Source organism: Doryrhamphus excisus, chromosome 3 (assembly GCF_030265055.1).
Source record: "Doryrhamphus excisus isolate RoL2022-K1 chromosome 3, RoL_Dexc_1.0, whole genome shotgun sequence".
Taxonomy (NCBI): Eukaryota; Metazoa; Chordata; class Actinopteri; order Syngnathiformes; family Syngnathidae; genus Doryrhamphus; species Doryrhamphus excisus.
Window position 1 is genome coordinate 2,103,223 of NC_080468.1, and position 25,827 is coordinate 2,129,049.

Genomic DNA, 25,827 nt, shown 5'->3' on the forward strand with positions numbered 1-25,827 from the left:
CTCAGTCGATTCTGATTTGTCTAAACATCCTTGTTTCAATCTTGGAGGGGGGGGCGGGGGGGCAGCTTTGGCCACCTGCCACACAACACCTGGTAAGCAAGACTTTCTCTCTGCGCATGCGTAATAGTCCAGTAAAAAAACAAATCGCAACCCCTTGTCGCTCAGTCGGGTTGCAATCTGTGAGGAGATCAGCAAGAAGCAGAAGGTGCTGAGGGAGAGAGAGAGAGAGAGAGAGAGAGAGAAAGAGAGAGAAAGAAAGAGAGAGAGAGAGACCAGACTCACTGGATCCCAGCAAACAAACATGCCGAGGTCTTTCTTGGTGAAGAGTAAGCGGGCCCACAGCTACCACCAACCCCGACACCTGGACGATGACTACATCGGCGTGGATACACTTCTGGCCCACATAAGCGCAGGTTGGTCATTTGTGCGTAATTACGCACCGGATTAAAGCATCATGTAACACATAGGTGATACAATGAATGTCTGCGATGCTTACTTTAGAGGCAAAATGTCAAGTGGAGTGCAGCTCGGAGGCCGGGACCACTGATAGACTATCCCCGGGACCCCAGTGCCCGTCACCGGGTTCGCTGCCGTCCAGCTCCCCGCTGAGCTGCGGAACCAGTGACCGGGGTTCGGACTGTGATTTGTGGCGTCCTCCGTCCCCATCCTCCTCTCCAGGTCTCGTTCAACGTCATGTCTCATAATTCATTTCAACTTCAGGAGCCAAAATATTATTATGAAAGTCATTGAAACTCATTTTTTTTTTAGATTTTAGAAGGAATTGAAATGAAACTTGGAATCGTTTTCCAAGTCAAATGTCACCGTACTCACATTTGATGACGTCTCCTCCAGATTCCCAAGAATGTTCCACACCAACAGCAGAGCACGGCCACCACCACTTCAACATGCCGATCTTCCCAGCTTACTCCTGGGCCTCCTATACCGCTTCGGGACCGATGCATGCGATCCAGAGTCCATACCGCCAGCCTCACTCGCAGCTGAAGGTCTGCGGAGGCCCGGGAACCGAGGCCTTACTTTACGCACAGAGGCCCGCTGCCGCAGTCGGATGCTACCAGGATTGTTCTGCTCCGGTCCGACAAATGTGCAGGACGCGGGACTCTGATCAGATGTTTGTGGACCTAAAGGAGACACAGCGTGGCTCTGAAATCAAGACTGAAGATGATTTCATGTGCATCAACTCGGACGCTGACGGCTCCTATAAATGCATCAAGTGTTACAAGGTGAGAATGATGGCATCGAACACAAGAGATGCATAACAAGTGTTGCTGTACTATATCGGAATATTGGAAGTTGGTGGTCCTGGGGTTTTGCTGGGGTGTCCGATGTTCTCACTCTTCTTTTGTTGTTTTGTCTTATGTAAGATTCTGTGATTATATGTGTGGAAAAAAAAAAACAAAAAATTATTGAATTGGTAACTGCTATGGCGTGGAGAAGGGGTAGGATTTAATAAGCTTTGCTTCTTCCTGCTCCTTTTCAGACATGTGTAGTAATGAGGTGTTGTGTGTGTGCATGTATGTGTATGTGTATATGTGTATATATATATGTATGTATGTATATGTGTATGTATATACATATATATATAAATAGATAGATAATAAATATATATATTATATATATATAATATATAATATATATATAATATAATATAATATAATATAATATAATATAATATAATATAATATAATATAATATAATATAATATAATATAATATAATATAATATAATATAATACAATATAATATAATATAATATATAATAAATAATAAATAATAGATATTGTAAGTGTATATGTGAGAAAGAATAATGTAACATAGTATGCATGTCTGAAATAAATTAAGAATATTGCAGACAACAAATGAGATTTGAATGCATGTTTTCTCGTCTAAGGTTTTCTCCACGCCCCACGGTCTGGAGGTCCACGTGAGGCGGTCACACAGCGGCACTCGTCCCTTCGAGTGCGGAATTTGCGGCAAAACCTTCGGCCACGCAGTGAGCCTAGACCAACACAGGGCGGTCCACTCACAGGTAGGCCAAGTTCCGCTCGGGGCGCCTTTGATTCCGGATTGGGAATCGAATTGAAATGTCACGCTTTGGTGCACAGGAGAGGAGCTTCAGCTGCAAAATCTGCGGCAAAAGCTTTAAACGCTCGTCCACGCTGTCCACGCACCTGCTCATCCACTCCGACACGCGGCCTTATCCGTGTCAGTACTGCGGAAAGAGGTTCCACCAAAAGTCGGACATGAAAAAACACACCTTTATCCACACCGGTGAGAGATGATATTCCGTGGGCACTTTGGTTATAGCATCCAGACCGCTCAATTGCGTCATTTTGCAGGCGAGAAGCCGCACAAGTGCCAAGTGTGCGGGAAGGCCTTCAGCCAGAGCTCCAACCTGATCACACACAGCAGGAAACACACGGGATTCAAACCTTTCGGCTGTGACCTCTGTGGCAAGGGCTTCCAGAGGAAAGTGGACCTGAGGAGGCACAAGGAGACGCAGCATGGACTCAAATAATCATTTAGCCGATTTGGTCATATTTGTGGTTTATTATTTAGCCCGTCAAGACTATTTACTTGAATATTTATTGTTAAACTCCTTTATCCTTACTAAATTAGCATTATTTCTTATTCTATTTGTGTGTATATTTCAATTATTTTTTTCTGCATATTCTCTACTTAAATAGTTCCTCACAATAACATTTTGTTCATGTATTATTTTTGTATTGAATCATCATTATCATAAAATATGATTTTTGTTTAAAAGGAAACGATTTTGGGCGGCACGGTGGTCTAGGGGTTAGCGCGCAGACCTCACAGCTAGGAGACCAGGGTTCAATCCCACCCTCAGTTTGCATGTTCTCCCCGTGCATGCGTGGGTTTTCTCCGGGTACTCCGGTTTCCTCCCACATTCCAAAAACATGCTAGGTTAATTAGCCACTCCAAATTGTCCATAGGTATGAATGTGAGTGTGAATGGTTGTTTGTCTATATGTGCCCTGTGATTGGCTGGCCACCAGTCCAGGGTGTACCCTGCCGAAGACAGCTGGGATAGGCTCCAGCACCCCCGTGAGGAAAAGCGGTAGAAAATGAATGAATGAGGAAACGATTTTGGAAATGTGTCTGTCAATGAAAATAAATTAAAACATTTTGATTGAGTTTCTATGATATTTTTTTAAACCTTAATTTAACTGAAATGTGATAATACTAAATACTTTAAAATGATCACTTAATGTGTCCCAAAAGTTAAAATTCATAGTGGGCAATTGTTTAAATGTGAATGACTGATTTTTCAACCGATTGTGTGGCGTTTCAAAAAATGTGTTGAGCAATGCCAGCCGTCAATCACATCTCTAATGTCCCTGACAAAAAAACGTTTTTGCTGTATGTGCCACCTGTCAAAATCAAATATTTCCAGGCGCATAGATTGTTTGCCATTCGGGTGCCATAAAGCTGCACGTGAAGAGAGTCCGTAGGAATAGCGTGACCTTTGTAGAGTCAGCAGCCTGTCGCCATGTTGTTTCCTCCTGGGTGTGATTTTGTTTGGACACACATTCGACATCCAGAGCTCTGAAAGTTCAAGGATCTGATTTGGAAATCTTCATATTGGAGCCTTAGCAAGAAACATGCCTGAGGTAGGAAAGAATCAAACAGAAATGTAACCACAATAAAAACACGTGGAAAATATACCGTTATTTGCTTCGGGTACAGAACCAACTTCTAGTGACCGGTCCTGGTGGTTTTTGTGTGCGTTACTGCCACAGATGTAATTTGGGGGTCGGGGGCGACACTCGGGTCCTCTGCACTTTTTCAAAAGACAGTTTTGGTCCCGTCGTTTTTTACCGTCCAAAAATATTATCCTCATGAGGGTCGCAGGGGTGCTGGAGCCTATCCCAGGAGTCTTTGGGTGAGAGGCGGGGTACACCCCGGACTGGTGGCCAGCCAATCACAGGGCACATATAGACAAACAACCATTCACACTCACATTCATAGCTATGGACAATTTGGAGTGGCTAATTAACCTAGCATGTTTTTGGAATGTGGGAGGAGGGTGGCTGTAAATGTTATAGTACAGTAAAATATGGAGCTACTTTTGTGTGTTAAGTTACTGTGTGATGATTTTGGCATTCATTCCAAACTCTTATTTTGAGCAACGACTTATATTGAGCATGCTTTTTTTTTTTTACCTGCTTCACCGGGCTCCTCCGTAATCACAGAGAGATGGCCGAGGGTGGAATTGAACTCGGGTCTCCTAGCTGTGAGGCCCGTGTGCTAACCACTCTTGTGCCGTGCAGCCCCGTCCAAAAACGGTGTTCCATTAAAAGGAGACATTTTCCAAACACTGGGACCAGCATGAAAATGGCTGCTCAAGCTGAAGCCTGTGTCTCGTTAAACGGCTCACAAGGTCATGGATGAGCGTTTTCGTTAGTTGGTCTGCGTCGTTAAGACGGGTGTTTGTTCTCCTTGGGTCAGATTTTAATATCAGAGCTTCCATTTACAACATTTGAGTCTGTGTGGGTGCATGTGTGTGTATGTTCAGTCCCCCTCGCCCTCCCCAAATTCAACCAACTCAGGCCAGTTGTGCCCCCCCGCCCCCAACCCACACCACTGAAATCAAAATATTGTCCATGGTTACTGCACGGGGGTTTTAAACATGTCGAGTAGGTTGACGAGGTCTTGGTGCTGAAGGCCCAGCTCCTCCATCAGCGTGTTGAAATACTCCACTGATGACGGCGTCTCCAAGGCGTCTCCAATTACCGGAGACACGCTGGCCAACCTGCAATGATAACACCCAAGGAGACCCATCAACAACCTGGACCATGGCGGGTGGACCCAAGGAGGATGAATGTCATGCTTTTTATACCATTCATGTCTTGTGATGTGGTTGATGTATTAAAAAGCTCTCCTGGGGCGGGCCGCCCCCCCCCCCCCCCCATCTCTATCCCATGCTACCTGTGTGCAGGTTGGTTTCTCCTCAGGTTCTAGTGTTGCAATAGGAGCATCCATTATTCAGCCGGCTCAACAAAAGCGGCCAGACGAGCTCCACAGCAGCTAATCGCACCACGCCAAATTATTCATGATGGAGAAATAGTAGCTTGAATTTGAATGAGAAGTGATGAAATCATACCGTAGCGCCGGCAGTGGTTCCAAAATAAGCGTGTTATGTACAACTGGATTCAAGGAAAGCTCATTCAAATTGCAATCAAATCAAATCGGAATCGATCCGTCACGGATGCAGTTTGTAGGATTGCTGTGAAAAAGTGTTTACGCCCTTCCTGATTTCGCTGAAACTTCTTCTTCTTCTTTCTCTTTGGGCTTTTCCCTTCATGGGTCGCCACAGCAGATCAATCTCCTCCATCCGACCCTGTCTTCTCTACCTCTTCAACTACCCTCATGTCCTCCTTCACTACATCCATCAACCTCCTCTTTGGTCTTCCTCTACGCCTCCTACCTGGCAGCATCCTTCTACCGATACATTCACTATCTCTCCAGTTCACATGTTCGAAACATCTCAGTCGTTCCTGATCCTATCCATCCCGGTCACTCCCAATGCGAACCTCTGCTACCTGCAGTTCTTCTTCCTGTCTTTTCCTCAGTGGCACTGTATCAAGATCAAACAACATCACTGTTCTCGCCACATTTTGGACCAAACAAATGTAAATATAAGTCAACGACAAAACAAGTGAAAGCAAAATGCAAAAAAATATATTTATCAGTAAGCGAGAAAGAAAATCCAAACCTAAATGGCCCTGTGTGAAAGAGCGCCCCCTAGACCTATTACAGCGCTGTGGAGGAATTTATGCAGAATTGTTGTCATTCAGCCACATTGGAGGCTTTTCCAGCAGCATCTCAATAGGATCCAGGTCAGGACTTTGACTAGGCCACTCCAAAGTCTTCATTTGGTTTTTCTTCAGGCATTCAGAGGCGGACCTGCTGGTGGGTTTTGGATCATGGTCCTGCCTGCCTGCCATGCTGGTCATGTTGGCCCAGCGTCTTTCTTGTGGAGTCATGAACACTGACCTTAAACGGCCTGCACACGTTCAACACTACTATACTATACTATACTATACTATACTATACTATACTATACTATACTATACTATACTATACTATACTATACTATACTATACTATACTATAGAAGCAGTAGCTTATCTTTGCACTATTTGGTTCAAATTCTGACATAGTAAAAACAGTAAACAGTAAAGCCGACAGACAACTACTGGAGCAGGTTTATGGTAAAAGACAAAACGTGTAGAGGGGTGGGACATCGACCAATGAATTTTGGTGACGATCTGGATAGAGGCAATGATACTTACAGTTATTACTACTATATCAGTCACTGTGGCATCACAATAACAATTAAAAAAAAACACCTGAATCATAATGGGAGTCCCCGTGTTTGCCAGTCTCGATGAACCAGGAAGGCTTAATGGAGGATATTCTAGTTCTATGTACTCGTTAAAGCATTAAATACTGGTATCTAACGGCAGCCTAAGACGTTTGCCCAGTACTGTGTATTTACCCTGTGACATTTTGGATGTTTTTGTATATTAAGGATGTAAATCCGAGTCACTTGGAATTGGGTGAAAGCTTTCCCCAAGTCCTAGTTTAAGGTGTTTAGGGTTTAGGGCAGGGGTGCTCATTAAGTCGATCGCGACCTACCGGTCGATCGCGGAGGTGGTACTGGTCGATCGCGGCGTGACATTAAAAAAATATCATCCCAGCATCAATGCCGTCACTTGATTGATATACAGGGCAGCCATTCAGATGACAACTGAATGTTGCCCTTCGGGCGACCAATCAAATCAAACAACGTCTCTAAGTGCAGCAGAACTTACGATGTCAGCCTATCATCCATCCCCGTTACTTGATTGACATACAGGACAGCCAATCAGATGACAACTGAATTTTGACCTTTAGGTCACCGCTCATGCGTAAACAACGATGCAAAGTGCTAAGCTAGTCTGCGAATTGCGAGATTTTAAAGCCCTCGCTAAAGTTTATGGTCACTAAAATGAATGAAGGAGGTGGACCAAGTAAAAAGGCAAAAACTGGACCAAGTAAAAAGGCAAAAAACATATCACTTCCATACGGATATGGAATATTATACGGATATTATGATACGGATATTATCCATGACTGATAAACATTTGGAAGTGTGCTTGAGGCTGGCTATCAGCAGCTACTGTCCGGACTATGCATCCCTGGCTGGTTCAATTCAGTGCAAGTCATCAAAGTAAACTCAGGTAATTACAAAAAATGTTAATAGTTAATTATGTGTGTTTTGCAATATTGGCTCATTTGGTTATGTAAGGTACATCAACATACATTGTACGTACAAATAATCCTCAATACATTTGAAAATAAATAGATGTTTTGCATTTTTGTAGTGGGTAGATCATTTTGACTCGGTCATTTTAAAAGTAGCTCGCATGCTGAAAAAGTGTGAGCACCCCTGGTTTAGGGTATGTGTGTTTAACTTGAGAACACGGCCGCGGGTGTTGGTGCTTTCTCTCCTATATCACGGATCTGGAAAGGGACAATCTGGGAGAGATAAGAGCTCCTGTGTGTATTCATGATGGGAGGAGAACAGGAGTGTCCATGAACTGCCATCGTTGCACACTAGCGTGCATACCAGCGTTCGCATAGCATATGGTGTGGGTGACAACATCAAATGATGCCAAGGCACAGCCAGAAGATTGATCCGGTTGGGTACTCGCTCGCTTTGTTGCTTTGGTTATTTAGTGAAAGGCTCTGCCCGGTCGCACACACGGTAGGCCTACATGTGATTAGATTATATCTCATTAATAATGCGTTCATTTCACTTCTAGAATATACCACCAGCCAATAAAACTAATTATGTTTGGAGCAAAAACGGCCCAGGGCCGCACTTTGGACTGCAATAAATGCACATGCCGGATGTTCAGTATACAATGTTGGCCAACTATTTCCAGGGGGGGCCACATTGTGAAAAATGATGAAGCGCCACTTTAGGATATTTTGCAAACTAGTAGTATAAGTTGTATATATTAAAAAAAAAAACACTGAATCTCTGCTTTGTGATATACTGAGAGAGAGAGAGAGAGAGAGAGAGAAGCAGTAGTAGTATTACTACATTTTTTTTTCTTGTAAGAAAACAACTTCATTACAATTATAGCTGTTTTTTCATTTGCCAACTATTTCAGCTTTCTTCTTAAACATTCGTCTTGTAATTAGAGCTTTATTTCCCATATTTAATATTTACAATATTAACACTTCAAATAACACATTTGTCTTGAATATTTTTACTTTATGCTACGAACATGTTATTTTTCCTCATATTGAAATGTTATTTTTGTAAAATTATTTTCTTGATAGATAACATAATTTTTAATGAATATTTTTTCATTTATTCTTGTAAATTTACTCCAGATTTTTCCATTATTGCTTTTCATGTTAAATTATTATTTTTATTATCTGCTGTGCAGGCCAAACTTTGCCCCCCCCCCGGCATATGGGCATGAAAGGGAACAAGTGCAACCTTAACTGAGGATGTGCCTTGACTGACAATGGGAACATTTCAGAATAAATGATTAATAATCTATTTGAAAAATATGATACATGAATTCCGAAGTCCCCCATTTGGGACTTGGCGCCGCTCTGGTGGCAGCCTGCTACAGCAGCTCTCGCTCTTCGTTGAGTTCTTTTCTTCTTTATTCTGTCTTTTTCATTCTTTTACAAATTTCCCCACTGAGGGACGAATAAAGGCATATCTTATCTTATATCTTATCTAAATGTTCCCATTGTCAGTCAAGGCACATCGTCACCTTACAACAGGGGTGGGCAAATATTTTGACTCGTGGGCCGCATTGAGTTAACAAAATTGTCTGGGGGGCCAGAACATATATTTAACACACACACACTATTTTATGCTTATTTATTAATTATTTGTCAAATTTTATCTTTAAAAGTTATACTATCAGCTGTATGTTGTCATGTCCTTTTTCTCATCAGACCACATCAAACTATGTCATTTAATTTTACAGTTTTGTTGTTTTTTTTTGTTGTTTTTTTTTCCTAAATAAGACATCCAACATGCAAGTCATGTTGCCAGTTTGTATGTTAAAAGTTGAAATACTTGAAAAGTTGAAAACCTGGGGGCCGGATTCAAGCCATTGGTGGGCCGCATGTGGCCCCCGGGCCGTAGTTTGCCCACCCCTGCCTTACAAGCTAACGTGGTGATATATGCGTGTAGAAGCCACACTTACAGATGGAGAATCACAACAGCGATGAGGGTCCACTCGGGAGTTTTGTGGATGATGTTGGTGTTGGTGAACCTGTAGGGTGAAAAAACCACAGTCATTCCCAACAGGTTTCAGTACATCTGTGTCTTAGCAGGTGCAAAAACCTGATGCTGAATGTGAGCATGAATAGAAACCGTACATGGGTGAGAGCCACCAGCACAACCATGGCGTGTTGTATATGGTGAAATGATGGATGTCTTTCTCTCGCCACTTTAAGTGTGTCAACAGGGGCCTCTCGGCACAAAAAAAAAAAAAGAATTCCCGGAAGCTTGTTTTGAATCACTGACACAGTGATTTAATAGCAAACCTGTTGCCAATGGGAACACAGGGTGCTTAAAGGCAGGGGGCATTTGTTTGTGTGTGTGAAATCACATTCACGACACTACTTTACTACACGTGATTGTGAGAACACGTATGCCATGTTTAGATGTCTTAACACAGGGGTCGGCAACCTTTACTATGAAAAGAGCCATTTCACCCACTTGCCCACTAAAGAAAAATAGCCTGGAGCCGCAAAACGTTGTATGTTTAAAACAACATTGGAGGGAAAAAAAAAAGACGAGTTGGAGTACTCTTGCTAGTACTGGAGATAAACTTTTGTTTTTAAATGAGCTCTAATTTATTTTTTCAGAATTGTCAAATAACTCATTAATAATAATTAATAACTCAAATAACTCAAAGTATTACTCATTTCCCTTCATGTTAACCTGTCAGAGAGAACTGGATAGCATCCTGTCTGCTCATTCAGTCACCAGTCAGAACTCAGTCAGGATGCATTCATGGTCTCACACAAAGTTGGATTTTTGTAAACTCATAACGAAGATGTGCATTTTCACCACTCGGGTGCTTAAAAAATATTCAAGCATTGCAAAGGGAGCCGCAACAAAGAGACTGGAGAGCCACATGCGGCTCTGGAGCCGCGGGTTGCTGACCCCTGTCTTAACATGTCTGTGACTTGCTTCTGTCAAAACTTCACTTTTCCACGTCCACTTTTCCTCCACGCACGCCCACTCCGCTGTGATTGGTCACACCTGCCGCTAGCTGCCAACGGTATAGTAGTTGATAATAAATGGCAATTTATCATTGTCAAATGTGGGCTTTGAACATACAACCATATGTGTCGGATCCTGAATCCGATCCGGAAGTAGAGACTGAACAGTCTGAAGTTTCTCAAGAAAAGAGGTTACTTCAAGACTTTAGCATTTTAGAGTTTAGCAACCCTGCTCCCTGTATGTATGACTTACACAAAATAAACACAGCTAACACACTGATTCATTGTTACTAACTACTTGCTCTTGTGACTCTTGCACACAACCAAATCATGTTGGAAAGGCAAGTCCAGCTAGTCGGCTAGTCCAGCTGCACAGTGGCCCATGTTCACAAAACAGTCCGGTGTGAAATACTGTTGACAGATTCAAATGGTGGCGTCGTTAGGAATCGTAAACAAATGTGGCTTTTCCTTGCCAGGCATTGCTAGCAAGTAAACAGAGGAGCAGAGCTTGGGGGGAGGGTGGAGAGTTTATCTGGCTTACGGCCATGCCCCATATAAGGAAGCCCGCTCCTCTGTGACATCACAAAGGGGCAGTTTCAGCATGGATTTTGAAACCAAGCATTTTTAGCCATTCCATACTTTTTCAGGGCTCACTTCCAAATGCACAAAGCTAATTTTCAACATTCTGACTCCATTGATAGCTCCCCTTTAAGAAGACAATTGAATGATTTGGAAAATTTAAAGAAAAACTGTCAAAATTATGGGGGGGAAAAAAAGAGACCAATTTTATTGTTACTTATATCACAAAGCTTTTATGCAGTTTTTTCTTGAAATACAGTACTATATATAATTTCTTAGCATATCTACATGTGCTGCGTTACAAAATATTGAAGTGGAGGGTTGCATCCTTTCATTTTTCCGTGCGTGGGCCTCGGTGGAAAAAGGGCATAAGATAATGAGTTGGCAACAGCGGCTGCAGTGAAACATGAATACATGAAATGTGCGTGCAGGAGAGGACAACGAGTGTGACGTATGCGCTGCACTCACCTGAACGTCCTGACAAGGTTGTTTAGGTCACTGGTGATGTCACTCAAGGTGAGACCAAGGGGGCCCGCAATGTTTCCGAGACTGCAGATGGAGAAGGACAAACAACCAACCTGAGCTACTTTCAATCTGTATCAAGTCCAAAGTCACCTTGACATATTTTGTCCCTGGAGTGGTTTGCAACTTCGGTGTCAAGTACGCATAACCTGTCCGGCACTCAATATGTCAATATGCAAAGAACATTTGGAAATGTTCCAAATTGATACGGTAATCCATGCGTATTAAAGTGTTTCATTCACTATCATGAATGGGTCAACCTCACAACCACCTCTTGGAACAATTTGGAGGTGAATTCTCAAGTGATTTCCACAGCGCTGTGTGTATGCTAGCGGCCCCGCCTCCACCCACTGAGACAAAGAGACTGTACGACAACGTCAATGCGTGCCAAGGTGCTGAACTGTGCCTGTTTGGAAGCGGGAGACGAGGCCATCACACACGCGTGCATATAACAATATATTGAAGCAGGCAAAATGCTTGAATTAATTTTCATATATTGTGCAATTAATTAATCTATCACCATCCCAGGCCTGGTGGCCATGAGATTTGTCACGTTCAATCTCACAAGCAAAAATTATCAATTGATATTCTCACATGGAAATAGTGAAAGTGAAAGCAGACACAAAAAGATTGAATTGAATATTGGTAATCAATCAATCAATGAATAAAATCTGGAAGGTTCGGCACACGCACCACATGGCAAGCTTCTCCACCGTGATTCGCTTTTGGATGAGATGCTGAGCTTTGGAGTCAACGAGCGGCAGAAACGGGGTGTCACTCGGGCCCTGATCCACCTGGCGGGAGAACAAGAGCGACTGTTTAGGTCGACGTGCCACTCACTGAGCTACAGAACGGTAATTTCTGATAAAGGTCTTCGAGGATGCTAAAGACATTCCGGTACTTGGGATCATATCAGATGGTGTACGGGTGCTGTACTTTCCCAGATTAAAAGTTTTGATATAGTGCCCCTTTGTGGTCATCAACGGTGAGCACATACACACGACTCACCTCATTTCCATTCGGCTCCTCAGCCTTCCCGGGAAGACCACATGTGCCATCATAAAACTCTTTGACTTTAAGGCCCAGCTGCTGGGTTTCCTTCTTCAGCGTCTCAAAATCTGGAGCCGGCATGGTAGGCCTCTTCTGCTCCTCTGCGACAAACCCTCCTTGACCATCCGCCGTCACTTCCTCCTCAATGTCATCTTCATCCAGTTCCTCCACTGCTTCTTCCTTCATGTCGGTAGGGGGGGAGTCAAGATGGCGGTCAGCACAGCGCAAGAGCTTCAGGGTTTCATCTGTCAGCCATTCCTTCAACGTCGCTCTTAGGGATTCAAGGAGATTCAGGCCAGTGTGTTTGGCTGTCACGTGGGGGGGGTGGTTCTTCAGGAGATCTCTTAGCCCTTGCGCCCCTCGCTTGGTCATCCCCACTTGGATGATGTTGAGGCTTGGCTGGTCGGGTGAAGCAATGAGGTCTGTTTTCATCTCCGCCATTACAGGCAATGTTGAGGCAGGAATAGAAGCAGGAGGACTTGCGTGGCGCGTCTGTGTGGCCGCTTCAGTGTGCACAATGCATGAATTCAAGCTTTCCGTCACCTCCTCCACACGGATTTCTTCTAGTAGTTGCCGTTTAGCTTCTTCGCTTCCAAGCACGGCTCCGTGAGCAAAAGACCCATGATGCCTTTGCGCTTCTCCATCTTCCTCTCTGTTCAATTTCTTTAACCTCACAGCCTTCCCTCGTCCTTCTTTCTTTTCTTCATTCGACTTCAAGTCACCCCAGTGCACCCTGGGTCTCTGCTGCTGGGAGACCACACTGGAAATGAAGTCCTGCTCCAGCTCGCCATCGCTGCCGTCGCTGTGGCAATGCTCACGAGGGTCCTCACGTTGACTATTCACCGCATGGTCCACGTCGTCCTCCTGGAGGCGCCTCTGTGTCAGCAGCACCTCCTGACCAGAACTCCCACTGAACAAGAGTTGACATTTTCATAAAGTTATACGCTATTTACATTGACAATGTAAAGGAATGTTATCACCGTAGCAAATACGTACATATCCCCTTTCTTCATCAGCTTTATTTCTGGAGGACTGCAAGAAAATTCAGTTATTAATAGTTGTCATGTTATTAGAATTTAATTAAAAGATTCAAACAGAAGAGATAGAATAAAAATCTTTTTTTTATTATTTATCACATTTGTATTCATTCTCTTCTATTGTTACTTTTTTTTTTATTACAGAGTGAGTTAAATGACAAGATGGCAACTTGAAGTCAGTACTCCTTATTTTATTTATTATTTTATTTTATTTGAGTGTACATTTCTACTTGTAGTATTCTACTTATAGATTTTTTTATTACATTATTTTCTGAAAATCGTTTCTTTATTCCTGTACCTGTACTCTAAGACTTAGAGTATAGTCATATTCATAATAATATGTAGTAATACAAAATATCACAATACTACAAGTAGAAATGTACACTCAAATAAAATAAAACAATAAAGTGCAGAGATTGATTTAAATGACAAGATGGCAACTTGACTTGAAGTCAGTAGTCCTTATTTTATTTATTATTTTATTTTATTTGAGTGTACATTTCTACTTGTAGTATTGTGATTTTTTAAATTACATTATTTTCTGGAAATCTTTTCCTGTATTAATATGTCTTAGAGTACAGAGTACAGGAATAAAGAAAAGATTTCCAGAAAATAATGTAATAAAAAAATCACAATACTACAAGTAGAAATGTACACTCAAATAAAATAAACTAAACAAAGTAGACTTAGAGTATAATCATTTTAATGCAGGAATAAAGAAAAGATTTCCAGAAAATAATGTAATAAAAAATATCACAATACCACAAGTAGAAATGTACACCAAAATAAAATAAGGACTACTGACTTCAAGTCAAGTTGCCATCTTGTCATTTAACTCACTCTCTGCACTCTGACTTTTAATTCATTCAGGCAGTGTTCCTCACTCATACTTTGCATTTTGTTGTAATTTTGAGAATCAATATGTAATATTATGAGGAAAAATAATGTCACTTTGGAAGTATATTAGAAATATTTAAGAAAAAAGTTGTTTTAAAGTCGGAATGCTATGAGAACCAAACAATAAAAAAATTTGGTTGGGGAAAACTGTTATAATATTATGGGAATAAAGTCAAAATATCATGTAAATAAAGTTAAAATTCATACTTTTTTTTAGAATAAAGCTAATATGTTTGGAAAACTTAAAAACACAGTAGTAATAATGTGCAAAAGCTTTTCTTGAAAAATACTGCATGTATAACCTTTATCTACGTACATGTGTTGGTTTACAAAATATCAAAATACAAAATATAATATACAATATATAAAGGGGCTTTTGGATCCTTTCATTTTTTCCACTGTGGCCACCCCTGACATAAGGGACTTCACACTGTGAAGTACCATAAAATGCATTGATAGTAGAGTATCCAGGCACTAAGTATGTACATAATATACATACTGTATAGAAGAGTTAAGTGTGGAAGACAGCCATACCTCTCATGCTGCCTGAGCCAAAGTGGTGTTGTTGATATCTAGACCTCAAAAATGCATTTATAATAGGGTATTCAGACACTAAGTACCTAATATACGTACTGTATAGAAGAGTGGAAGACCATACCTCTCATGCTGCCTGAGCCAAAGTGGCGTTGTTGATATCTGGACCTCAAATTCTTTGGAGGCTTTATAACAAAAGTTACTGCAAAAACACTGACGGGGGTGGGAGTACAAAACGGTACATTAGGGTGCGATAATGTGTCCTGTTGAAGCACATGTGGCAGCACTCACCTTGCGCTCTGTGATGTCATACACCTTATTGGGCTTTGTAGAAATGGTGTATCGTTGTTTTGGGATCTGTTACGTAAACAAAGTTAAGTACAAGGGAGAAAAACATCATGTAGCCACAAGTGTATGATGATTAAGGTATGCAGATACCTTTCCCAGTTTATTTGGACATACAGGATAACCACATAGTTTGGTGATGGATCTTTCCTCCACTGCATCTTTGTAATTCGCAGCCGTGATCAACTTGGCCTGTGAGGAAAATGAGTTTTTTTTTTTTAATAATTCGTAACTTCAGATAAAAACTATCATATCTCAAGGCCCCAAAAAGTGAACTAAACTCACACAGTCAAGCAAGAAGTCCTCGGCCACACTGTCCTCAAGAAGACGCTCCACCACCTGCAGGGCTCTTTTCTCCAGTTCCAGTCTCTCTCGAAGCTTCTCTCTGACCACATCTCTCCTGTCCCACGGGAGTATTAACACATTTAAGTCACGGCTATATGCGACTTCATCAAACCCAAACAGTATTTTGGTGTGAGTATGCTACTAATTCGTGTCACTACACACCTTCTGGCTTCTTCTTCTTCTGCGCTTTGTACTTTGACGTGTTTTCCACCTGCCACGACAAAACCACACGATAGAAATGGACAGGAACAAGGCGTTGACATACTTAGAGCGGTTTATTCGTTCATAAATCCAACTAAATTACCCTTTCTGGGCGCTCGAGAGCCGGTTCTTCTCTTCTCGGACTCCATGCTCTTCCTGTTTGTAACAATTTCAACTTTGACCCGTGACGTCATTAATCGACGGCAAGCCAGAGGACTCTAAACTCTAAACCCGGACGTCTCACAGTCTACCGTGGTCTTGTTTCGTTGCATTGTTTGCATTTTTTGGCCGGATTAGGTATATTTGTAAGTATTTGAAATTTAAGTATTTCAAATTTACTACAAATTTGATATGTTTTAAAATTGTGTTCTCACCCGTCTAACGGATAAGCTAATTTCGACTTTAGATCAGAGCCAGCAGACACTCGTTTGTTGACTGTGAAGTGTTGTTGACGTCATTATTGGCCTTCTCTTCAAAGTAAAATAATGTGCTTTCATGTGAATAGTGTTTGTCATTACTTGTCAGGACTGCTGTGTGAAGACTGTGACAAACGGAATGGCTCTGGATCAGTTCAGTGATGTGGTCCAGAGATGTGTAAGTCCAGCATTTGAGTTCTATTGCATCACAATGGGCTTGATTACAATGACAATGAACTTGTGTTGTGCATCGTGTGCGTGCAAAGAGAGGTGAACTGCTGCAATACAGTTCTTGGCATTTTGGATCACACACTTTGCCATTAGAGGTTTCTAATTTACTAGTGTCGTGTCTGTCATCTAGCAAGCCCTATCTGCTGACAAGTACTCCACAGAGGACCATGATGTCTTCATGACTGCCGGTCATGCATGCATCAAGGCAGGAAATGGTGCTCAAGTGCTGAGTATCGTTCTGGATGACAAAAATCAGGTATATGGCACTCGTATTGACCGAACGTGTACATGTGACTCATCCATGTCATCCATGCTATCCTGTAGGACATAGTGAGGTGTATGGGATGGAACCTTCTGCCTCCGCTGGTTCAAGTTCTTTTAAAGAAGGAAGATAAGAACCTCCATCAATGCCTGGCCATTTTCAATCACCTGCTTGAGGTCTTTTTGATCTGTTTTCTTCTTTCTGTATTTTTTCCATTCTAGCTATTTCATACATGTTTGTGTTTCTCAGGTTGCCAGACCAAAGGAGTTGCTGATTGGCCTTCTGGAGCAGCTAGAGCAGGAGGAACCTGTCGCCATAGCAGAGAGCCTCAATTTACTGTTAAAGCCCCTACAAAAAGGTTTGGAATGTCACAAGCGCCATCGATCGTGGGTGTCCAAAGTGTCCACTTTGTGTTTTTGTTATTTTGAGAAACAAATCAAAGAAAGTGTCAATGTTGGGAAAATTAGGTTGGTAACATGTTCTAATAGTGTGAAAATAAAGTCGTAATATTATTCATTCATTATTTTTCTACCGCTTTTTCATACCTATGGACAATTTGGAGTGGCCATAATATCAGAAAAACAATTACGGGATGAAAGACATATATTTGAAGACAACAAAACAAAGAACATGGTAGCAGCAAAAAGGTTCAAAGTACAAAGTATGTGTTGTCACCTTTTAATATGAAGCTGAACTGTTTTTATGTATATACAATATACGTATATACAATATATATAAGTATGTATATACAACTTGTAAATACAAGAGTGGCTCCTTTGGACACGCCTGGTCTAGAAGCATTGAGCTGTCAGATTCTGTTCGTCTAACTGGTGTGTGTCACGTCACGTCACGTCACGTCAGTGCTCTTGCGCCTGGGCAGCCGTAAGGCGTCATCTTTAGGCATGGCGTTGTCCTCTGCCCTGGACCAGGTAGCCAAACTGCCTGTTCCTCACACCAAGGAGCAAGAGGAAGATGACGTCTTCTCGCTTTGTCGCTGCTGCGCTGACCTAACCGTCTTTGTCAGACCCTTCGTCCAAGAGGCCAAAGAAAACATCTTTATCGGTAACGCTGAGCAAAATGAGAGCGGCAAAAAGATGTTGGCCGTACCCGACGGGGTGTTATTGGATAAAGAGGAGCTGAGGGCGGAGCTGCTGAAGTTGTAAGTGAGGTTTTAGGATTGACTCGTTTATGTTGTTATCCCATTGTTTGAGTCCCTGTGTCTGTTTTGCAGCTGTATGAGCACGCTGAGTCACCCTCTTTTGGAGGTACAGCTCAGGGATTTCGACACGCTGGCTGTTTCTCCGCTCAGGAATTTTGCCAGAGAGATTGTGGTAAAGCAAACCCAAACATCACTTACAATCTAGTGCAGAGGTAGGGAACCTATGGCTCGGGAGCCAGGTAGGGCTCTTTTGATGACTGAGCTCTTGAGGTCATTTTGGTTGGCTGGTTCACCACAGTTCCATGTTTTCACCATTTGTGAAGAATGACTCTCACTGTGGTTTGCCGGAGTCCCAAAGCTTTGGAAATGGCTTCACAACCTTTTCTAAACTGATCAAGTTTCATTTAAAAACTGCATTTTGTTTTCAGTTGTGTTGGTGTAGAGCAGAGGTAGGGAACCTATGGCTCGGGAGCCAGGTAGGGCTCTTTTGATGACACTATCTGGCTCTCAAGCATTTACCACAATAAAAATGTATTTTTGCTAACATTTTAAAGTAAACATCACAGAAATCACTGTTAAAAATAATATTAAAAATCAAAACTTTCTTGTGCATTTTAATTCGTCCATCTATTTTCTACTGCAATATGGCCGACCATATCCATCTTTCCTGATGATATTTTCCAGGTCAAACACCAAAACTTGATTATTACTGGGTAATGCGATAGTCTACCTCGGTCATTGAGATGTCAACATGTAAATATAAACTTTTCTCCTTTAGTCAAATAGTCACCTAGCTAAAGCTGCAGAACCAAGCCTTCTGGCAAAGATGGCCAAAAGAATGAAATATACTGAATACGGTTCAAAACTATGCAGCAGCAGAAGTTGCATTAATGGCAGCAAGTATTTGATTTATTATTAGACACTGCGCTGCTCACGAAAGTATGCTGGCCACACCCCATTGGCGTGGGGTAGTGTGCCTGGTCTACGTAATTAGAGCCCATTATATCTAAAACTGTTGGTCTTACATAAAAATGCACACATTTTATTGCATTCAATGTTTAAAAAAATGTATATGGCTCTCACAGATACACATTTTAAAATATCTGGCCTTCATGGCTCTCTTAGCCAAAAAGGTTCCCGACCCCTGATCTAGTGGAATAGCAACGCCTGTCACTATACATTGCTGGCATTGAACAAAGATTTGTAGTAAATAAATGATCTTCGGACTGTTTAAATGTAATTGGATAATTTCCAGTGGCACCCAGTTGGGAATCAAGTCGCTCTAGTTTCTGATGTGATGGCATAACCACTTTCTTTGCTTTCCAGGATCTCCATTGCTCAGTTAGATGCTTATCTTTGGATGCGTGATGCAACTTGACTGCTGTGTGTGTTCACGCGCTTCCTGCAGAACAACCTCAACGCAATCGGAGAGTCTGTGCCGGGCCTGGTGTACCAGCCTCTATTCAAAAGGAAGAAGGCGGTGGGTTTTTTAGAGGAGGAAGTGCGTTATCCCAAAGAGTCACTCGCCAGCTTGGCTCACCTGGTGTTCGTCCATCACCTGGCTGCCGACACCTTGCCCTGTGTCGTTCAGTAAGGCCTCACACATCGCACACTCCAAAATGTTTCAACCTGTTGAAAAATTGCAAGGATTAGCATTTTGCACTTTAAGCAGAGCTTCATCACGCAAGAGGAAGATATGGAAGTGAGACAAAAATTTTGAGTGAACGATTCAAGTAAAATAAGCTGATCAAAGCCATTCCGTGTCATTTTCTGTCAGGTATTCACACTGCTGTGATCTTTGCATGGCAAAGGCAAAAAAAGCTCTCTCTCTTTGAATGCGCTTGGATTGTTAAGCAAGGCCTTTAAATACCATTAGGTATTTTTAAACTTCAAAAATTCAAAGATCCTGAGGGTTACGGAACAAAATGTGTCAGAAAACAGTTCATGTTAACTCGCAAAGCCTCGCTACATCATATTTTTGGTGACATAAAGAATGTGCGTCACTTCTTGCAGTCCCGTGTTCCTTCTCCGTTGCAATATGGAACACGTCAGCCTCCTGCTGTCCAGGTGAACTTTCCATCTCTCTGCAAAACACATCATATGCACATTTAGACATCACGCTTGTTCAAATCAAATGTTGATTATCTTGTTATTATCCGGTAACATCATTGATGCACGGTACTGCCAGAACTGAAGAGTCCAGGATTCAGAAAGGACTGGTAAGTCAGACTTCTAATTTATGGCTTTTTAGCTTTTTATTGTTATTAATAGAAACATAAGCTGTTAAATATGCACCGCTACAATAACCCATACTGTGCAACAGGAGCTTTATGAAAAGAGTCTTGTGCGTGTGGAGGACGGCAGTCTGCCTGCAGACCTGCTGGAAATCAAAACCTTCCGCACGGTCCCTCAGGTCAACTTTGGTCCGAGCATTGTTCTTTGGTGCATCACATTTATGGCTCATTTTGCTGCTTCTTTGCTTTCTAGAACCTAACAAAAGTCATGACGCTGTGTCCGAGACATGATTTGGTAAGTCATCTTATTGATGATATTGATCATTTGTTCACTGTCCGGTCACACACTGGCGGTAGTAACCTCCATCTGTATGCACAGCAGCCCTGGGGTACATTCATACAGATTCATCCATCTTTTTTTTTTTCCCATGTATGTTTATTGGGGTTTTTTTTTTTTAAACACAAAAACATAATATACAAACATAACATCAATACAGGGGTGCTCACACTTTTTCAGCATGCGAGCTACTTTTAAAATGACCGAGTCAAAATGATCTACCCACTACAAAAATGCAAAACATCTATTTATTTTCAAATGTATTGAGGATTATTTGTACGTACAATGTATGTTGATGTACCTTACATAACCAAATGAGCCAATATTGCAAAACACACATAATTAACTATTAACATTTTTTGTAATTACCTGAGTTTACTTTGATGACTTGCACTGAATTGAACCAGCCAGGGATGCATAGTCCGGACAGTAGCTGCTGATAGCCAGCCTCAAGCACACTTCCAAATGTTTATCAGTCATGGATAATATCCGTATAATATTCCATATCCGTACGGAAGTGATATGTTTTTTGCCTTTTTACTTGGTCCAGTTTTTGCCTTTTTACTTGGTCCAGCTCCTTCACTCATTTTAGTGACCATAAACTTTAGCGAGGGCTTTAAAATCTCGCAATTCGCCGACTAGATTAGCACTTTGCATCGTTGTTTACGCATGAGCGGTGACCTAAAGGTCAAAATTCAGTTGTCATCTGATTGGTTGTCCTGTATGTCAATCAAGTAACGGGGATGGATGATAGGCTGACATCGTAAGTTCTGCTGCACTTAGAGACGTTGTTTGATTTGATTGGTCGCCCGAAGGGCAACATTCAGTTGTCATCTGAATGGCTGCCCTGTATATCAATCAAGTGACGGCATTGATGCTGGGATGATATTTTTTTAATGTCACGCCGCGATCGACCAGCGATCGACCAGTACCACCTCCGCGATCGACCGGTAGCTCGCGATCGACTTAATGAGCACCCCTGCATCAATACAACAAAGCAGGTTGCCGGCCCCCTACACTTACACTTTTCCATAGCATTAGAATCAGTTTTTTCGCTATAATGAGACCATATGAGATGAAACATTGTTGTGCCTTATTTAACATTTGAAATGATTCAGAAACCCCAAGGATGATGAGCAAAGGCTCTGGCTTTAAAGATTCATCCATCTTAAAATGATATACGGTCATCCCTTGACACTTTTTTGCGGTTCAAATTCCACAGTTTGACTCTATGAAGGTTTTTCATTCTTTCATTTTCTACCGCTTATCCTCACGAGGGTCGCGGGGGTGCTGGAGCCTATCCCAGCTGTCTATGGGCGAGAGGCGGGGTACACTCTGGACTGGTGGCCAGCCAATCACAGGGCACATATATGTAGACAAACAACCATTCACACTCACATTCATACCTATGGACAATTTGGAGTGGCTAATTAACCTAGCATGTTTTTGGAATGTGGGAGGAAACCGGAGTACCCGGAGAAAACCCACGCATGCACGGGGAGAACATGCAAACTCCACACAGAGATGTCCGAGGGTGGAATTGAACTGGGGGTCTCCTAGCTGTGAGGCCGGCAAGTTTTTTTTAAATAAACAAATTCATATATTGGATGTTTTCTTGGCCCAAATGAACAATTTTCAAGCATAAAATGAGCTAAAATACAAATCTAAGGGATTGTGAAGACGCACTCAAGACATGAGGTGTAGTATTCTGCTCTGGTCGCTAGGTGTCAGTCATGTCACATTGAGACAATAGGAAGTGCATTGTTACTGTAAGACAGAATTATCATGATACATATTTACTGGATGTGATTAAACTGATTAATTTGCTGATTAATCACATTATCCCAGAGAACCAAAGGTCTGAAGGTGTTCCAGCTGAGCATCAATAAGTTTGATGTGGAGGCCAAGTACCATTTTTTCAAGTAGGTACCGCCTCAGCGTCTTAAACACTTTTCGTGTCACATGGTCTAACCCGGTGGGCGTGTTCCAGGTTCATGCTGAAGACCGGTAATCACTCAGGAGTGGAAGGTTACATCATCAAAAACATCAGGAATCAGATCGATGTGGCGCTCGGGGTGAGGCGCCGCGCTAAAATGGCAGCGTGAGTGTCTGCCGTGGTTCATACTCACGTGTTTGTCTCCTGTAGCCTGGCAACGCTAACAGCTGGTTTGAGGGCATTCATCTCCTTCCTTTGCTGCGTTTGGTCTTCAGCCTCCCAGACGGCCCCGAGACTGACCTCCTGCAGTACCTGGATAGGTAAACAGCACCTGTCAATCAACGTCATGATGTAGAAATGATACATTGTATGTTTGACTAAAGCGGCCTGATTAGCAGTCAAATAAGTTTAACTTTGTCGACTGCTTCTTAACAGAGTGATGGAGTCTCTGAACCTGCTGCGTTACCTTGTCATAAGAGACAAAGTGACAGAGAACAAGGTCAATTCCTTCCATCATTCCTACACAACCATGTGATGCCACCCCATTACTGCTTAAAACACACCCAAATATTCAGTTTTGGATTATTGTCCCGATTCAGAACCCAAGTTGCTTTCAGTTTGGGGTCGGATCTTGTGGTTGACAGCAGAATTCACCGTTCCATTTATCACAGCAGGTCTTCCTGGTCCATCAACAGACCATCACACTACCACCACCATATTTTACTGTCTGTATTAATAATAATAATACATTTGATTTCAAAGCGCCTTTCAGGACACCCAAGGTTAGAGAGAGTAAGCTAGTTTGAACAGATGAGTTTTGAGTTTGGATCTGAAGATGGGAAGGGTGGCAGAGTTACGGAGGTCTGGTGGCAATGAGTTCCAGAGTTGGGGAGCAGAGCGGCTGAAAGCTCTGGAGGGATTTTTGAGGGAGGCCGAAGAGGAGAGCGTTACAGTCGTCGAGGCGGGAAGTGACAAGGCTATGGACGAGGATGGCGGTGGTGTGGGGGGGTGAGGGAGGGACGGAGACGATTAATGGAGCGCAGATGGAAGTAAGCTGACCTGGTGACGTTATGGATGTGGGATTGGAAAGATAGAGTGCTGGTTATGAAGAGAAGGGGCCCCAGGACAGAGCCCTGGGGCACACCTGTGGTGACTGGGGAGGGGTCGGAGGAGAAAGACTTAAGCTGTATGAACTGAGTGCGGTCTGTGAGATAGGAATGGAACCAGTGGAGGGGGGTGTGGGCGATGCCAATTTCGGAGAGTCTACTGAGGAGGATGGGGTGTGAGATGGTGTCGAGGAGGATGAGAATGGAAAGTGAACCGGTGTGGAGATCGTTGGTGATTTTGATGGGTGCGGTTTCGGTGCTGTGACGGGGACGGGAGCCGGACTGGAAGGGTTCATACAGACTGTTAAGAGTGAAGTTGAGAGGAGACTATTTTTTCAAGAATTTTGGAAATGAAAGGTAAGTTGGAGATAGGGCCGAGGTTATTGAAGTTGTTGGGATCTGAACCAGGTTTTTGAAGAATTTGGGTGACAGCAGCAGTTTTGAGAGCTGGAGGGACAATACCGGTAGACAGTGAAGAGTGGATAGAAGCAGAGAGGAAAAAGGATTTGACCAGGATTGTGGGCATGGGGTCCAGCTGGCATGTGGAGGGCTAGGATTTGTGGATGAGGTCAGATATTTCAGAGGCATTGGAGTCGAAAGGAGTAGAACATCATGATGTTCTACCTATACCATGTATTAGTGGTTTTCACCTTGGAACTCTGCCATGCAGGCTGTTATTGTCCAGTGTTTTTCTTATGGTGGAGTCATGAACATTGAACCTAACCGAGACAAGTGACGCCTGCATTTCTGCGGATGTTGTTGTGGGGTCTTTTGTGACCTCTTAGATGAGTCATCGCCGCACTCATTTTGGTTGGCTGGCCACTCAACTGTTCCCCGTTTTTGCCGTTTGTGGATAATGGCTCTCACTGTGGTATGCTGGAGTCCCAAAGCTTGAGAAATGAACCTTTTTTCCAGACTGATTAATCTGAATTAATCCCATGTCCCAGGTTTTTTTTTTATTATCCCTTAATAAAAAGTTTGAATTTGTTTGATATTCAAGTGTGACAAACATGCAAAAAAGGAAATGAATAAATCATGCTGGTCCGTGTTTGAATATAATAAGAAATGTAAAAATGACTGTAGGGGTGTTATTTCATGGCAAGAAAGCTCCACCGATGTTAAAACTCATATTTAGAAGATCGTAACCAGGTTTCCTGTGCCATAACTATGAAAATATGCCATTGATAAATCATTTTCTCATCCTTGCAGACGGGGATCTGGACAGAGTTGTATAAAATAGAAGACGGATTCATGAAGCCCCTGCGTGTCGGGATTAACATGTCCCGAGCACACTACAAGAGGGAGCTTAGCACCACCACGGAGAAGAAGGCCAAAGGTCAGACCACCACACGTGAGCTCTCTCAACACGTCAGCTTTGTTTTTGCTTTGTTTTTATACTTTCCCCTCCACAGCGGCATCTGTCATTTCTGTTTCCGTCGGTGACGAGAAGCTGCCAAACATGAGCTCAGAATCTCAGATTCAGGTGAGCGGCTGTCGGGTTGCACCATAGATTTTAGTGATAACATGATTACGCTGATTATGAACGTTCCCCCGTCAGGCTCTCCATTCCGCCCTGCACACCTTTGACATGATGGAGAGTGTGCTGGTACGAACGGAGGAGCTTACCCATGTGAAAGCTGAAATTTAGACCATCATTCCCGGGCTGGTCAGAAGCACTTCAGGAAAACTGCATTTTGGCCATCATCCACAATCTTTATGTGGAACGTGAACACACGTCTTTACCTTTTCTGCGTATTCTAAAGAAAGAAGAACAGTTAGCATGAAGCGTCGGAGCACACGGGCCGTAAATGTGGAGCTTTTACACCACGCCATTTACCTTTAAATGCAGGTCAATTATGGAAATGGTAGGCTTTTTTGGAGGTCGAAATAGGCGTGTCCTATTACGTGCATCGTTAACCCTTAACGGTTTTCTCTCTCGAACACCCAGAAAAGGGAAAGACATGGTCATGTTGATGGGAAAAATTACACAATTTTCCTTTAAAACAAGTATTTGGAAAATATGAATAAAGCATCTCATGCCACCGTTTGTGCTTATTAGTTTGCTATAATTAAACTATGGAAATCGTAGTTTAATGCAGGGGGCCACTTATGAATGTTTAAATTGCGCCTTTTTGCTGTATTATTTCCAATTATTAGTTTTTAATGTCATTTCTACATTGTGCCACTGGCCTTACTTTGGACACCCCTGCTGTACGTGTTATATCATTGTACAGTAGACCCTCAGTAGGCTTATATAAATGACACAATAATATGTTAACTTAAGCAGAAAGTGTTTGATGGCACTATCTGCAGGGGAGAAAAACAGTACTGCAGTATTGAGGG

At 42.5% G+C, this 25,827-nt stretch overlaps 3 protein-coding genes across 5 annotated transcripts; 2 read left to right on the forward strand and 1 right to left on the reverse strand.

Annotated features, from left to right (window-relative positions):
- The first annotated feature begins 272 nt into the window (after positions 1-272).
- Positions 273-3,113, forward strand: LOC131125592 (zinc finger protein Gfi-1-like). Its single transcript, XM_058067273.1, has 6 exons — positions 273-413; positions 502-678; positions 853-1,241; positions 1,909-2,046; positions 2,123-2,288; positions 2,357-3,113. The coding sequence occupies exons 1-6, from the start codon at positions 302-304 to the stop codon at positions 2,533-2,535; spliced, it is 1,161 nt and encodes a 386-aa protein (XP_057923256.1). The 5' UTR covers positions 273-301; the 3' UTR covers positions 2,536-3,113.
- LOC131125589 (putative RNA polymerase II subunit B1 CTD phosphatase rpap2) lies at positions 3,069-16,024 on the reverse strand. The gene is made up of 12 exons (XM_058067265.1): positions 15,907-16,024; positions 15,765-15,813; positions 15,543-15,657; positions 15,351-15,449; positions 15,204-15,269; positions 15,037-15,125; positions 13,441-13,476; positions 12,403-13,354; positions 12,088-12,188; positions 11,341-11,421; positions 9,267-9,335; positions 3,069-4,793 (listed from the first exon to the last, which is right to left on the reverse strand). The coding sequence occupies exons 1-12, from the start codon at positions 15,995-15,997 to the stop codon at positions 4,649-4,651; spliced, it is 1,893 nt and encodes a 630-aa protein (XP_057923248.1). The 5' UTR covers positions 15,998-16,024; the 3' UTR covers positions 3,069-4,648.
- On the forward strand, positions 16,017-25,529 carry LOC131125590 (glomulin-like). Of its 3 annotated transcripts, none has more exons than XM_058067266.1 (19): positions 16,017-16,108; positions 16,329-16,397; positions 16,581-16,706; positions 16,775-16,888; positions 16,962-17,070; positions 17,574-17,871; positions 17,944-18,043; positions 19,280-19,461; positions 19,885-19,938; positions 20,060-20,090; positions 20,195-20,284; positions 20,359-20,400; positions 22,291-22,364; positions 22,433-22,517; positions 22,589-22,698; positions 22,814-22,877; positions 24,694-24,820; positions 24,897-24,967; positions 25,043-25,529. In XM_058067266.1, the coding sequence occupies exons 2-19, from the start codon at positions 16,359-16,361 to the stop codon at positions 25,130-25,132; spliced, it is 1,806 nt and encodes a 601-aa protein (XP_057923249.1). In that variant the 5' UTR covers positions 16,017-16,108; positions 16,329-16,358; the 3' UTR covers positions 25,133-25,529. The 3 variants fall into 3 exon arrangements, with proteins under 3 accessions (XP_057923249.1, XP_057923250.1, XP_057923251.1); XM_058067267.1 differs by having other exon boundaries at positions 16,035-16,100; XM_058067268.1 differs by lacking the exon at positions 16,017-16,108 and having other exon boundaries at positions 16,362-16,489.
- The last annotated feature ends 298 nt before the right edge of the window (positions 25,530-25,827 follow it).